Here is a 16,437-nt window from a genome sequence, read left to right on the forward strand (position 1 = left end):
AAATAACATAAGCAAATTTATGATTATTTGCAGAAACATTTTATAAAAATGCAAGGCTCCTGTATATCTTCTGTTTGATGGGAAATAAATATGGAAGAAATAAAACTTTTGCCCCATTGGTTGAAGAATAGCAATAACATGAAAAGCTCTGCTTCCATGAGATATATTCTTGTTGGTTTGATTTGGTTTTGTTTTGACAGAGATTATACAAAGAAAATTATGAGAAGACAAAGGCGAAAAGCATGAATTACTGTGAGACGCCGAAATATCAACTTGATACTCAGCTGAAGAACTTCAGCGAGGTTGGTAAACCTAGTTACTTCCATGGTGGGAAGGCTTTTCCTATTGTTTAACAAATAACTATGAGCTTAAAATATGTATGTTTTCTTTTTCAGGCTAAATACAAAGATTTGTATCTAAAGAATATTTTGGGACATTATGTAGGCAGCTTCGAGGACCCATATCATACACACTGTATGAAAGTTTCGGCTCAAAATAGTGATGTAAGTTTGAAGGCAATTATTCATTTCTCACAGTGACATTGTTCGGGGAACAACAGCAGTTCTGATCTATTTTTGTTCTTCCTCATTATAGAAAAGTTACAAGGCAGAGTATGAAGAAGATAAAGGGAAGTGTTATTTTCCTCAGACAATAACACAAGAATATGAAGCAATCAAGAAGCTAGACCAGTGTAAAGATGTAAGTGGGCTTGCCTTGAATTTCTTACAATGGTTTGGGGTGCTTGTGCCACCTAGTGGTAAACTGAGCAGGAGATTAAATGCTAACATCAAGTGATTAGCAGGACATCAGCAATTTAAAATTTTGCCTGAAAAAAAAAATACAATTTTTCATGTTGTGTGTGTGTGTGTGTGTGTGTGTGTGTGTGTGTGGAATTGGGGAACATAAACATAAAGTTGTTTACCAACTAGCATGTGCCAAGCATAGTTCTTGGTGCTGAGAAGGAGTAGGTAACAAGGCAGACTGCCTCTCCTGGAGCTTCCTTTGGAATGAGAGAAACAGACAATAAACAATGGATTCCAGGAACGCAAAAGATACCAGACAATGTTAAAATGCGCACAGGATGGTGTTAAAATCCTAATATTCAATGTGCCTATGTGAAAATGGAAACAGGTAACTTGAGGGGATGGACAGGGTTGGGAGAGATGGAAAGGAAGATGATGGGAAGGGTAATGTTGGTCAAGATGCATTGCACAATACCTGGGCACTGATGGCTCATGTCTGAAATCCTAGCTACTCAGGAGGCTGAGATCTAAAGATTACTATGAGACGCTTTTGTTGTTGTTGTTGTTGGTTGTGGTGCCTGAACTTGGCCTGGGTGCTGTCCCTCCGCTCTTCAGTTCAAAGCTAGCGCTCTACCACTTTGGCTACAGCACCACTTCCGGCTTTTTCTGCTTATGCAGTGCTGAGGAATTGAACCCAGGGCCTCATGCATGCAAGGCAAGCATCCTACCACTGACCCATCTTCCCAGCCCTACTATGAGACTCTTATATCCAATTAACTGCCTAAAAATCAGAAGTGGAGCTGTAACTCAAAGTGGTAGAATACCAGCCTTGACTGCAAAAGCTCAGGGACAGTACCCAGGTTGTGAGTTCAAGTCCCATGACCAACAACAACAACAACAAGAAAAGATGCATTTTACTCATGAATTGATGTGTGCTATTTAAACCCCTTTGTAACACTGTTTAAAGATAACAAAATAATTTTATTTTTGCAAAAAATAGTATTAAACTAGGATAATGTGAGAGAGCATGATTGGTTGGCCACGTTAGACTCAGGAAGGTATGAGACAGTAATGTCCAGCCCTGCCAAGATCAGGGTAGAGAAGCCAGAAGAAGACCCTAAGAAGAGAATGAGGAATTGGAAGGTTCGGAGACAGCTGAGCTTTATTGGGAAGGGGGAGGATTGTGAGAGATGATATTGTAGGAAAGGAAGGAGGGTAGATGCAGGGTAGCTTGAATACCAACTGCAGTGGAGAGCTGGTTCAGGGAAGATTAATATAGTGGCAGAGGTGAAGCAGGAAAACAGGCAACTTCAGGAGACAGAAGTCAGGAAGGAGAATGGGAAAAAAAGTAAAAGAGATGAGATAAGAATGTATCAAAGTTTGGGGAGCAATCAAACAATTTTTTACCGGAACCTCTTCATACATGAGTGTGAATTTGACAAGAATATAAAGATACATTTAATTGGAAGTGGCGCTGTAGCTCAAGTGGTAGAGCGCTCGCCTTGAGCTGAAGAGCTAAGGGACAACGCCCAGGCCCAGAGTTCAAGCCCCACGACCGACAAAAAAAAAAAAAAAAAAAAAAGAAAACCCCAAAAAAACCAAAACCCAAAACAAACAAACAAACAAACAAAAAAAGATACATTTAATTTAATTAAAATCTATCTTCTTTTCTAGCATACTTACAAACTCCACCCGGATAAGACTAAATTCACAGCAGTCACTGATACTCCTGTACTATTGCAAGCCCAGCTCAATACCAAACAGCTTAGTGACGTAAGTACCTTGACTTGTGCTTTGGAGGCTACCTGCATAGAGTGCTTGGTTTCATTTAAAATGTCACCATTTACACACTTAATCTTCATGGACTCATCAACCATCTAGTAATGTGGCTCTGTGGCTCAAGTGCCTTGAGCTGAAGAGCTGAGGGACAGTGCCCAGACCCAGAGTTCAAGCCCCATGACCACACACACACACACACACACACACACACACACACACACACGCACACACACGCACGCATGCACACACACATTGCTCCTATGGTTTCCATTAATTTACTGATTCACTGATTTTTAGTAAGAATACTGTGCTTTCTCTCTAGGACCTGTTACATAGACACTAAAACACTAAAATCAGGGCCAGAAAGAGCCTCCATTTGGGTGGGTAACTAGGCAGATATTAAGTTATGAAAACTTCACAAAGAGAAAGAGACACAAGTACCATAAAGACTTCAGACAATAAAGAAACGACTACACACAGATTATAATTGTATGATGTTGGGGAAGGCATTAGTGATTAAGGAAAGTTGAAGGCAGGAGTGGTTCAACCATGCAGAGATTAGGACAGCAACCATTTCCATTCATAAGATCACTTAGTGACCCTGTTAAAAATGTAGATTCTAATTTAGTAGGCTTTGGGGGAACCCCCATATTTTGCCTCTCTGCTTGTGCTTTGTACCATCAGCTACAGAATTGTACAACCTAATTTATTTGCATTCCCTTTCTTCTACCTAATACTGCCTTTTCTAAACTTTAAATTCCATGTTTATCATTTTAGCTGTGTAAATATCTTTAGGATTATCGCTGTTTTGTTGTTACTATGATCATAGTATTTAATACTTTTCATGTCCTTCAGTCACAGAGCAGTGACATTAATCAGATATGTTTGTCCCTAAGCAATTAAATAGCAACTTCAAATCTGGTTATACCATAATCCCTGAAAGAGAGGGTAAGAACTCAGAGCCTTTTCTAACTTTGATAGCATTGTGTACCTTAGTGTGCTTTTTCTTAGTACCAATGAATTAGGTATGTACACACACACACACACACACACACACACACACACACACACACACACACACACACATACACACACATATCTGATCTGTTGGATATCTGTGTTGGTCCATTTTCAGTTGCTATAGGAAAATACTTGAGACAAAATTATTTATAAAGAATAAAGGGTTACCTACCTCATTGTTCTGGAATCTGGGAAATCCAAGAGTATGGTGCTAGTATGTAGAGATGGCTTCTGGTTGCATCATAAAATGGTAGGAAGAGGACATCATGTGATGGGACAAATCAAGCTAGCCAGACAGGTGGCTTTCATAACAAAGCCACTCTTGTGATCACCCATTTACCTACTAATGTATGAGTGGATTAATCCATTTATCAGAGCAATGGCCTTCATACACAAGTACTTCCCAAATATCCTACTTTTCAAATAGCCATTAATATATGACTGGAGATTATTTTTCCAATACTGAGACTTGGTAGATACCTTCAACCCATAGTTGAACCCACTGTTTTTCAGCTGAACTACAAAGCAAAGCATGAAGGTGAGAAGTTCAAGTGCAATGTACCAGCAGATGCTCCTGAGTTTATTCAACACAGGGTCAATGCCTATAACCTGAGTGACGTAAGTACCAAAGCCACAGATGCCTGTTTGGTGTGTGTGACAAGAGGAGATATATGTGTTTAAAAATAATGTCAGGCACTAGTGGCTCATGACTGTAATCCTAGCTACTTTGAAGGCGGAGATCTGAGGATTGTGATTCAAAAGCAACCCAAGCAGGAAAGTTCATGAGATTCTTATGTCCAACTCTCCATTAGAAAGCCAGAGGTAGAGCTGTGGCTCAAATGGTAGAGCACTAACCTTGAGCAAGAGAAAATACAGCCCAGAGACAGTGGCCAGGGCCCTGAGTTCAAGTCCAGGACCAGCACAAAACAACAGCAACAAAGAAGACAGAATCAAGAGTTATGTAAATAAACTGTAAGATTGTTAACAATTGTGAAAATAGAGATTTAAGGCCCAAGTACTCTTAAGACTCTTACTTAGCAATCAGGTTTAATTTTCCTTGGCACTTGTCAGTGTTTCTTCATTTATCCTGTTACCAATCACTATTATTTTCAAGCTCACTTTCATGCAAATATCACATTTCATCTTCTTTAAATGGCTGTCATTTTGAATTATTCTTTATATACTAAGGTAATAGTTTTTACAATGTTCTCAACATTCAAAAGAGTATGTAATATTTCCATTCTTTTTCCCACTTATGGAAGAAGAGACTAGATGATAGACAAATTAAATTATACTCATATTGCATAAAAATACTTATCAGTTAAAAAAGACCATGTACCAATGGGTAAGAATGTTGAAAAGGGTAACACTGATAAAGATGTATTGTATTAATAAACTGCTTTATTGAATGGCAATTCCTTTGTACAACTACTTAAAGAGAATAATAAAAAATTAAAACAAATAAATAAATGATGTATTAAATAAGAAAAAAAAGCTTATGTCCAGGTGCCGGTGGTTCACAGCTGTAATCCTCAGGCAACTGAGATCTGAAGATAGAGTTTCAAAGCTAGACTGGGCAGACAAATCTAAGAGACTCTTCTCAACTGTTAACAAGCTAAAGAATCTAGAAGTGGAGGTATAGCTCAAGGGGTACAGGATTTGAGCAAAAGTGCCAAGCAAGAACATGAGTCTCTGGTTTCAAGCCCCAGCACCGAAACAAAGGAAGAAAAATCTAGTTTGAAAGCCATTGTCATTTCTAAGGCAGATTATTTTCCATTTTGTAGCACACCAGCCTTGTAGAGTACTAGCCTTGAATGGGAAAAAAGCAAGAGTAAGAGGTCCTGAGTTCAAAGCTCCAATACAACAAACACACACACACAAAGAGACTGGAAAATTTTAAGCATTTTTATGTATTAATCTGTGCTCAGTGTTGATTTTTAAAATAATTCTTTTACTGAAATGTTTCTGTCCAGAATGTCTATAAGCACGACTGGGAGAAGAGCAAGGCTAAGAAGTTTGACATTAAAGTGGATGCCATTCCCCTGCTGGCAGCCAAAGCCAACAGCAAGAATGCCAGCGATGTGAGTGTGGCTCTGGGTCTGGGCAGGGAGGCCTGAGGGACGCTGCCTGCTGGGCAGCATCCAGCATGAGTGATGTCTTTGCAGGTGATGTACAAGAAGGACTATGAGAAAAGCAAAGGGAAGATGATTGGTGCCCTCAGCATTAATGATGACCCCAAGATACTGCACTCTCTGAAGACGGCCAAAAACCAGAGTGATGTGAGTGTCCATCTTAGGTTCAAGATGGTCTTCCTGCTAACATGCTTAGAAGGGCTTGGGGGCGAGGGTGGAAGTTTGGGTGATAGGGGACAGTGGTGGTAGTGATGTAACACATAAAAAGATTATATATTGCGGATGCTGGTGGCTTAGATCTTTTATCCTAGCTACTCAGGAGGCTTAGATCCGAGGATTGTGGTTCGAAGCAAGCCTAGGCAGGAAAGTCCAGGAGACTCTTATCTCCAAGTGACCATGGGAAAACTGGAAGTGGCGTTGTGGCTTAAAGTAGCAGAGCTGTAGCCTTGAGAACAAAAACCAGGCCCTGAGTTCAAGCTCAGGCTGAAAAAAATAAAAGAAAGAAAAAGAAAAAAAAGAATGTATACCCAAAGGCCCAATCTTGTTCACAAGAACTTGCTGAAAAGGGCTTAAAAAGTAGAATGATTTCCCAGGGTCTTGAATGTTGCATGTTTGGGGAAAACTTATTATTGATTGGCATTTGAAGTACATTTTACTCTGAAAATGGTATGCATTAATATTTAATACATTATCATTCTCAAAACCTCTTGGAAAACATCATTAGATGTTTTAATCTAAATGAAAAATGACATTTAAGATTTAAAGTACCTTTAGCAGAAAATCATGACTGAATATACTTATCCATGCTGTTAATTGACTTTAGTCATTAGTACTGGCCTAGGCCTAAGAAAAACACCCCACTGATTATGTAACCCTTTAAAAATACAATTTAAAAAAAAAATTCAGCTCCCTCCCTAGAAAACACTTTTTTTAAAATAACTTTTTCCTAAATTTCAGGGAATAAATAGATTTTCTAGATTATCTTTAGGCTTTATTTGCTATAGAGAGGCAAACATCTAGTATTGCAAATTACAGTATATACAGTATTTTAAACATTTTTTTAATTGTGAAAATACCATACAGAGGGGTTACAATTACATGGGCAAGGTAATGAGTACATTTCTTATCAAGCATTGTTACCTCCTCCTTTGTTTTCCCTTCCCATCCCTTACCATGTCCACCCCACACTCCCTGTTCTCCCCACTCCCCCACGCCAAAGTTGCAAAGTTCATTTTTCGACATAACATCTTGCACATCTCATTGTTGCAATGGGTCCACCTGTATCCCTATTTAAACAATTTGTTTTTTCCCTTCCTCTCCACAAATTATACCAACATCAAATACAGTGAAAGCAGGGGTTATACTGTGGGGGAGGGACATACAAAGCAACAAAGAAATATCTTATAAATACATTTTTTAAAGCCTTAGAAAGCTGGATGCTTGTGGCTCACAGCTGTAATTCTAGTTACTCAAGAGGCTGAGATCTGAGGATTGTGATTTGAATCTAGCCCAGGCAGGAACGTCCATAAGACTCTTATCACCAATAAACTATTCAGAAAAAGCCAGAAGTGGCTCAAGTGGCAGAGCACTGGCCTTGAGCAAAAGCAGCTCAGGACAGAGCTTAGGCTGTGAGGTCAAGCCCCAGGAGTTGCACTAAAAAAATAAGGACAAAGGAAAAAGAAAAGAAAAAAGAAAGAAAGAAAAGAAAAAGAAAAAAGATAGAGCTAAAACTGTCTATCCCCTTCCCCCCCACAGAGTTTACACAAGGCTTAGACGATCCCTTAGAGTAATAACAGTGTTCAACATAGACTTGCACCATTTACTTTAATCATGTATTCATATAATGATGTGTACACACCTTCTTCCTTGTCTTGTCAGTATAAATGCTCACAAACACAACACTACTAGCCCCTTGTCCTTTCTCTACTCAAGAAGGCTCCAGCTCCTGTTGATGTCATGTGTAGCTTTATCTTTTATTTTTTATCCTGCCACCAAATGCCTTAGAACATGAGACACAAATAAGTTTACAAACATTTGTTAATAACTGGTGTCAGTACCTGAAAGAGATAATCAATGGGGTTGGTGTCAGTACCTGAAAGAGATAATCAATGGGGTTATGCTCACATAATGCCCAAGCTAAAAGAATTTTTTAAAGGCATTTGGATATTTGACAATACTTTGTCTGCACTGGGATGTATCTTCTGGTTTGAACAAAAACAAAAGAATCAAAGCAATTCAGTAATCACTTCCTCACACCATCGACTGTTGTACCATTGCTTATCAGTTTCTTCTAACTAAAAAAAAAGCTTTTAAAATGTTCTTATGATAATGAATTTCCATTTTTTATTTTCATAAGTGAGGGTCTAGGAAGTGGCGCTGTGGCTCAAGCGGTAGAGCTCTCGCCTTGAGCTGAAGCGCTGAAGGATAGCGCCCAGGCCCAGAGTTCAAGCGCCACGACCGAAAAAAAAAAAAAAAAAAAAAGAAATATACTCATTACCTTGCTCATGTAATTGTAACCACTTTGTACAGTATTTGCGCAATTAAAAAAAACATTAAAAAAAGTAAGGGTCTAGATTTATAATTAAACACTAAATTTATTCAGTAACCATGATTATCCACAAAATATCAGAAAGTAGCTCAAATTCCCTAAGCTAAATGATCCAATCATTTGCGAGGAAAATTACTACAGAAAATTTTACAAAGTACATTCTCTATTTATTGGCTTGGTTCACTAATACTTTGAGTAGTTATAAAGAAGAGAAGGTAGTTTTATAGCTTTTGTAAAGGAAATTGGTCAGAATTTTTTTCTCTGTTGAAGTAACTGGTAAGTTGGTAATGATGAAACAGGGAATTTGGCCTAATTAGCACAATGTCTAACCATTCCAGAATACCTGCCAATGAAGGTGCCTCCTGAGGCCCAGCCAGGACATTTGGCTTACGAGAGCATAGTACACAGGGCCAAGGTTACTTTCATGGCTCCGTTTCACAAACTTTGTTCCCCTGAGGTTATATAACTGCAGCAGTCTGAAGCTTCTATTAAATTGTCACTAAAATTAAACTTGGAATGAAAAAAACAAACAAATATCCTTGCTGTTCTCAGTGGAGCTCATAATAGGTTGAAAATGTCGTACCTATCATTTAAAAATGACTCTAGAAAGCTTGGAAGATAGTTCTATCTATGAAGTAGACATGCGATAAAATCAATGATATGAAATGACTTTCATGTGCTTTTCATTAATTAGAAAATACATCTTGATTGGGAAACTTGAAGTTAGCTTTCATCAACAGAAACAATGCTTTATAGCAAGCCTTTTGAAATCCTGTTTTAAAATAAGCCCTGTATGAAAAAGAAGCTGTGGCCCATTCCTAATGTCTGCTGTCACTCTCTATAGTTGCTATTTGATCTCAAATGATTTGGGAGGATCGGTGCAGATGTGATTTTTTAGGGGATTTCAATGATAGGTGAGATAGGAGCAGATTTGGGAGCAAAATATCTCAGTTGTTTGTATCTCTTCATCTAGTTAGTATTTACTTTGCTTTTGAAAATCCATTAGGGATTTGTATTAAATGATCATTTCCTGTCACAGCGCGAATATCGCAAAGACTATGAAAAGTCAAAAACCATCTACACGGCCCCACTTGATATGCTCCAAGTCACTCAAGCTAAGAAATCTCAGGCAATTGTCAGTGATGTGGATTATAAACACGTCTTGCACAACTACAGCTACCCACCTGATAGCATCAATGTGGACCTCGCCAAGAAGGCATATACACTGCAGAGTGATGTGAGTACCTGAGTTTTCTCTACTCTCTCTTTATTATTGTTGTTGTTTTTGTGCCAGGCCTGGGGCTTGAACTCAGGGCCTGAGCACTTGCCCCTGAGCTTTTGTACTCCAGGCTAAAACTCTACCACTTGAGCTAAAGATCCACTTCTAGCTTTTTGGTGGTTAATTGGAGATAAAAGAGTCATATGGATTTTCCTGCTTGGACTGGCTTTGAACTGTGATCCTCAGATCTCAGTTTCCATGGTAGCTAAGATCACAGATATGAGCCACTAAGATTACAGATATGAGTCCAGCTAAGATTACAGACATGAGCTGCTTTACTCCCTCTTTTGAAGGTGGAAACTAAGAAGAATTTCTAAGTTGAGCAAGGTTTCTGACTTCTCACAGACTCTGTAGGGTCTTCTGTGTCTAAACAAGCAGGTCATGAGAAATTACTCTTGTAGTATTAGAGGTGCTCATCCTTGGGTATAGGGACATCTGATCTGGCATGCACTCCATTTGCAACCTTGCTGGGTCTAGAACCTTCCTCTGTTAAATTGGAATTCAACAAATGTGTTATTTGGAAGGTCTAAGTGGATTCTAAACACTAGTATAATGCTAAGGCCCTTTTGTAAATGCCTAATAAACATTAGTTATCTTCAGTGCATTTATTATAATGACATTCATCATTATCATTCAATTTTATACAGATTACTATGTCCTGGGAAGAAAATGTCATTTGCAGCAGCATCTTTTATTGCTTTTTTCTGCCAATTAAAACTTCTTTAGACAAATTTCACTTATAGTATAGTATAGTGTACTTAATATTCATACATGTTGCTTTTGTCAGAATTTCTTTCCTTTTTATGACCAAATTAAATTCCATTATCTATATCACATGTTATTTATACATCCATCTGCAAATGGATGATTAGGTTGACTTCACCTTTTAGTTATGGTGGATAATGTTACTATGACACCAATAGAAGAATGTTTCTTCAAAGATCTTCCTTTTAATTCTTATAAGAATATGTCCAGGAGCTGAAATGATAACTCATATGATATTTTGGATCATATAGTAGTTCTATTTTTAACTTCTTTGGGGAAACATCATATTGTTTTTCTTGCTTGCTACATAATTTTATACTCTCACTACTAACAGTTCCATTATTGTTTCTTAATATTTCTGATTCTTCATATCAAGTAGAATGTAAATCTTGCAAGGGCAGGGACCAAATGCTTTCTTTTTATTCTTATTCAACACTAAAGATTAATTCTTTGAATTTTATGTCCAAAATATGTCTTTATATCAGCTATGGCCAGACAACAAAAGTGACTCATTATTTTAATAAATGAAGTAACTATCTCCCAAATAAGACCAGTTCCAAATAATTGCTTCTTAAACAAATTAACAAGCATAACTATTGTAAAATCTCTTGTTAGTCAATGTAGAAAAACTGATAATATAGGTATATTCATGTGTAAGTTCAGTGTGCACAAAGCACTTAGGAAAAATGACTATGAAGTCTTATCTAATTAGAAAATGAGCAGTTATTCCTTCATTGTGAGTTTCAAGTCTAACCATAAAAATGTAATATTTGAAGTTTCAGGGAATGAACCTCTTACATTTAAACGTGTAAGTACAGTCATTTGATTAATTCTTCAAAATAAGCATTTTCTGGGTTAAATTTAGAATTCTACATACTCCCATTGAGCAGGAAATAAGAACAAAATGGATTAAAGACTCAAAAGGAGAAAAGAAATAAACCTTGGGGCTGTTCAAAAAAAATCTCTCACAAAAGAAATATATAATTTTTTCCAAGTCTTTCCATTTCCTAACAAATGGGGCAATGTCATTCTTTCTGATGGAGGCATAGAATTATTATATTAAGTGAAGTAAGCCAAGCCCAAAGAAACTTAGGTCCCATGGTTTCCCTTATTTGCAATAACGAGTATATGTCTGAGTCAAGCAGAAAAGTTCAGATAAGTTGATGTTAGAGAAATGAGCCCTAAGATATGTATTCAAATGTTTTTTTTATTTCAGGTGATTATTTCTAACACATTTATAAGATTATTTCTTTGTTGCTTTGTATGTCCCTCCCCCATGGTATAACCCCTGCTTTCACTGTATTTGATGTTGGTATAATTTGTGGAGGGGAAGGGAAAAAAATCATTTAAATAGGGATACAGGTGGATCCATTGCAACAATGAGATGTACAAGTCGTTATGTGGAAAAACGAACTTTACAACTTTGGTGGGGGAGGAAGAGAATTGGGGGGAGGGAGGATGGGAAGAGATGGGAAGGGGAAACAAAGGAGGAGGCTACAATGCCCATATAAGTGTAACCCCTCTGTACAGTATTTTCACAATAAAAAAATTGGAAAATAAAGAAATATATAAAGTAATCTCCACCTATGGAGAAATAGACCTGCTAGGATTTTTTTTAAAGAAATGGTTAAAATAGTAATCATTTTAAATCAAAAGGATGACCCTGAACATAGACATGTACATTTTCTCTTGGTGTTTTAGGTGGAATACAAAGCTGACTACAACAGTTGGATGAAAGGCTGTGGCTGGGTGCCTTTTGGGTCTTTAGAAATGGAAAAGGCAAAACGAGCTACTGAAATCCTTAACGAGGTAAGCCCATGGGCTTTGTTCCATAGGCTAGGAATGTGTTGGGTTTAAGACTCTCAAAGCCATGGGAAGTGTCCCCTTTTCTGCTACATTCCATGATCATTATTACTGGGAACAAAAGGAAAACCAGTTGAATGAGTGGTAGATAAACATACACTTGTGCATTAACTGTAATCACACATGCTAAACATTTGAAATAGAAATATTTTAACAACTTTATAAAAAGATATAATTTACCTATCATCAAGTTCACCTATTTTAAATATATCCCTTTACAAGTTTTAATAAATTCATATAATTATGCAGCCTTCAGCAAAGTGAACTAAAAATGCTATGAGTATTCCAAGAAGTTTCCTCAAAAAATGTTACTTTTCCATCCTCAGACCCCCACATAAAACTCTCTCGAGTTTTATTTTTTCTAATGATTTCTTTTGCTTCTTATGATGTTTTTGAGGTTATCCATGCCTATGCCTGTAATTCATTCCTTTTTTAAAAAAATTGTATTCTTCCCTTGTATGGACATGGCAGATGTTGATGTTTTCTTTGTCAGTTAGTGGTGTACAGGTTATTTCCAATTTGGGGTGATTGTCAGTAATGCAGCTGCCATCTTTGAAAAAGTATGCCCTATGTTATAAACGTGATGACTCTGTAGTAGTTCTATAAATTACTATTAAGTCTTTAAAAAAGCATAATCTTGAGGATTTTAGAGAAGCAAGTTTCGCTGTCCTCAATCACTAGCAGCTGAAAATGCATTGTAATCAGGTGACTGTGTCATCAGAGGGTGACTACCTGGCAGACAGAAGTCTTAAAGATGTTCCAGTTTTTATCTGTCTTGTTACTTTGTGTTTTTACTTTGTTCTAGTGAACACAGTTTGCCAGCTCTTTCAGAGGAAGTTTTGGGGTTTGTTTGTTTTTGTTTTCTGAATTGCTTGTCTTCAGAAACCTAAAGCTGATAAAGCAGTGTTACCCTATGTGTAAAAGTGAGAATGTATGATATGTACCAAGGATGAGGACTAGGAACATAGAATAGAATGGAGGATTAAAGATAGCTAGATGTTGCTGGTTCCCAGTTGGTACACCTTCCCACAGTTCCCCTTCCTTGACTCTTAAAGGTAAATGATAACTGTGGTGCTAGCTCCAGCAAAGCTAGCAAAGCAGGGCCTCTCCATTTTAGTCATCTATCATTCCTGGCTGTTGCCCTAGACACTTAGCTCCTCCTCCTTCAACTGAGAAGCATCTTTCTTCAGTTGCTAGTGGAGTGACAGGAAAAATGATGTCCCTAAGAATCCATTAGTGTCATGCAAACATACCCCAAATCTTCTTGCTTGCTTTACTGTGACTCCTTGTTAGAACACTGAGATGTTTATGGATTCAGCTTAGCTGGGAGCAAACACTTCATGCTGTAAGCAAGAAATGAAGGGTTAGTGTATGTCTGGCTCCTGAAAGTTAAATTGGTCTATGCTCTAAATCTTCCATAGCTAAATCAATTTTAAAACATTGGCTTGTGTAGTGTGTTTCTTTTTCATTCAAGCCAATCAAGGTATTAGTATTTTTGTATCTTAGTATTTTATATAAATGTAGTTTACTATTTTAAAATCCAAAATACATTTTGAGGATTTTGATGCATGTTAGTTTCAGTGAAAAATATATAATTTTCTCTTTTTGATTTGTCAAATAGAAAAAGTATCGACAACATCCAGACACACTCAAGTTTACCTCAATTGAAGATGCTCCAATTACAGTACAGTCCAAAATTAACCAGGCCCAGAGGAGTGATGTAAGTGTTCAACCTGTGTATAGTTTAATAATTACTAATTAACACAAATATATTTGAATGCAATGATCACCCATAACTATACTACAGTCTAAAGAGTACATTTACACAAGCAATTATATATTTCTCTAGCTGCTCACTAATAAAACACAACTAATTTATATCTTCAGGGTATTATGTATATTATGTATAGGATATTATGTATTCAGTATATATATAAACCTTCTTAATGATAACTACAAGAATCTGTAGTAATTAATATAGAGGCACCAGATCTTATGGAGGAATTCTATTTTAAGGAATTCTATCTGAAACTAGGACAAAAATTCTATGTAGTATAAACTATACCTCTAAGTCTCTCTAATCTCCCACAAACTATAACAAAAGTGGGTAGTGTACTCCATCCCATCAGCCTTTCCTATCTTCAAGAAAGTATCTGCAGGTTAATATTTTTATCAGATCACCTCCCTAGACTAAGTTCTACCAGGTATCCTTATCTTGGTTCAGACTTCCCTTGTGCATGCTAAGAGATCTTTGCTGACAGAATCAGCACTGTGGTAGGAACTTGTATAAAAGTGACCTTAAATAATTGCAGATAAATATGGGGGCAGGGCAGTGTGACTTTCCTAAAACTTTCCTTTGTCAAGATCTCCACTCTGAAATTACTTTCTTGTTCATGAAATGTTTATTCTTTGTCTATGTACCATTTCTCTTCTAGATCAATTACAAAGCCAAAGGAGAGGAAACTCTGCACAAATACAACCTACCAGCAGATCTGCCACAGTTCATACAAGCTAAAGTCAATGCCTACAATATTAGTGAGGTACATGTGTGGATTTCGGCTGATGTTTGCATGTATTCAGTCTTCACTAATGTGGCCTTGGGGTTACACTTGGATGACATTTTTCTTTCAGAATATGTACAAAGCAGACTTGAAAGATTTGAGCAAGAAGGGATACGATCTGAGAATTGATGCAATTCCCATCAAGGCTGCCAAAGCTGCCAGGCAGGCTGCAAGTGATGTAAGTCCATCTAGGGTAATTAGAAAATGTGGGTGGGTGAGTTGGGGCTTCATGGGTTACTCAATAGTTGCACATCTACTGGAAGCAAGTCTAACTAAAAACTGCTCTAGAAAGAAAGCTTTCTAAACAGATCTGAATTTTCTTGGAGGACAAGGCTGGTATAATTTTCCACTAATTACTTCTCATATTCTCCGAGAGTTTAAAAGCATCATCTAGATTTCTGTACAAATTCACATTTCTTCTCTTTTAAGAAATTAAGAAGTAATTTACCACTTAAGTTGTAATAGCCTCCTGGTGGTAAAATTTTATCTCACATCTCAATTTGTGTGATTTCCTTCTCTTTCTTCTCCTTCCCTTTATTTCATCTATTGATGGATGAATTGGTCTCAAGTGTCACAGCAGCTAATAGTTGATTGGTTTCCACTGATGTTTAGAATTTAAATTTTTTTTACCATTGTTCATTTTCACCTAGAAATGGACTGAAGTCACATTGCTATTTGAGATGTTAATGGCATTGGCTAGGGCCCTGCCTGTTGTCCTATAGGAAGCAGAATCCCTTGCTCATAGGGTCTTCAGTTCCTCTGACGGGTTTGTTTTTAGAAGGCAGCTGTGTTCACCACTATATCCCCAGTAGAATAGGCAGTTTATGTTTTTGTGACCACCCCCTGGCTCCTGGTTTGCATGGGGTGGTTTTGCGTGAGCTTATCTGGGCACTCCTCTGGTAGATTTACTTTTTCTGTTCCATATAACCAGATGTGCACCCAAACTTTCTTTCTGACTTCCCAGAAAATTCCAAGCACAATATTACTGCTTGAAATGAGGTTTACATGGCATGAATATGAATATAATTAAATAACAAATGTCCAAATTCTGAAAAGCTCTTCCACCCAAAGTTTCTCACTGACCTCCTTTCTCTATGGGTATTTCTTTCAGCCATGATGTGCTCCAAATACCACCATATTCCCTCGTCTCTCTGCTTGTGTCTCAAGCTCCTCTCCAAGTCTCCCTTCAGAAGTCCAATAACTTACCTTTAATGTTCAGAATCAATTAGTGTGTACCACTGGCTCCAGGCCTCCCTTTGAATAAACAAGGACTCTTGAAAATTCTACAACTGCTGAAATTCTAGGACTAAGAAAAGAAGCAGTATGTGGAACTCTAGCAGTCTTAATGTATTGACACAGCCTGTGACATATTTTTGTTTCCATTCTTTCCCAGTAACTATGTGCAAAAGTATAGACAATTACTTTGTCACTAATATGAATTATGGGAACAATCCCAGTCTAAATAATTTAGCAATGATTTAAAGTACACAGGATACTAAGCATAAATTACAAGCATCATTTCACACAGGGACTCATTTATGCATGATTTTGGTGTCTCCAGGGCCAGAAGGTTGGAAACAGTCCTCTTATCAGTAACAAGAAATGTCTCCTTGTACAAGTGAATAGCTTATTGGTTATTGATATAGAGTGTCAAATTTGAATCATGGCCCTATTTTTCTGTAAAATCTTGTAAACTACATTTACAAACATGCATCTTGAAAACTACATTTTAAAACATATTCATCTT

At 37.3% G+C, this 16,437-nt stretch overlaps 1 protein-coding gene across 16 annotated transcripts in view; it reads left to right on the top strand.

Annotated features, from left to right (window-relative positions):
* Neb (nebulin) overlaps positions 1 to 16,437 on the top strand; it is a 214,272-nt gene that overhangs the window by 33,154 nt on the left and 164,681 nt on the right. For all 16 annotated transcript variants that reach the window (XM_070023306.1, XM_070023324.1, XM_070023348.1 and 13 more), the window contains exons 21-32: positions 201 to 302; positions 396 to 503; positions 595 to 699; positions 2,418 to 2,516; positions 4,056 to 4,160; positions 5,516 to 5,623; positions 5,708 to 5,821; positions 9,262 to 9,459; positions 11,968 to 12,075; positions 13,751 to 13,849; positions 14,565 to 14,669; positions 14,761 to 14,868. In XM_070023306.1, the coding sequence (XP_069879407.1) occupies positions 201 to 302; positions 396 to 503; positions 595 to 699; positions 2,418 to 2,516; positions 4,056 to 4,160; positions 5,516 to 5,623; positions 5,708 to 5,821; positions 9,262 to 9,459; positions 11,968 to 12,075; positions 13,751 to 13,849; positions 14,565 to 14,669; positions 14,761 to 14,868 (1,359 nt within the window). The remainder of the gene's footprint in view (positions 1 to 200; positions 303 to 395; positions 504 to 594; positions 700 to 2,417; positions 2,517 to 4,055; positions 4,161 to 5,515; positions 5,624 to 5,707; positions 5,822 to 9,261; positions 9,460 to 11,967; positions 12,076 to 13,750; positions 13,850 to 14,564; positions 14,670 to 14,760; positions 14,869 to 16,437) is intronic.

Source organism: Dipodomys merriami, unplaced genomic scaffold, assembly GCF_024711535.1.
Source record: "Dipodomys merriami isolate MVZ:Mamm:240054 unplaced genomic scaffold, mDipMer1.0.p SCAF_1, whole genome shotgun sequence".
Classification (NCBI taxonomy): domain Eukaryota; kingdom Metazoa; phylum Chordata; class Mammalia; order Rodentia; family Heteromyidae; genus Dipodomys; species Dipodomys merriami.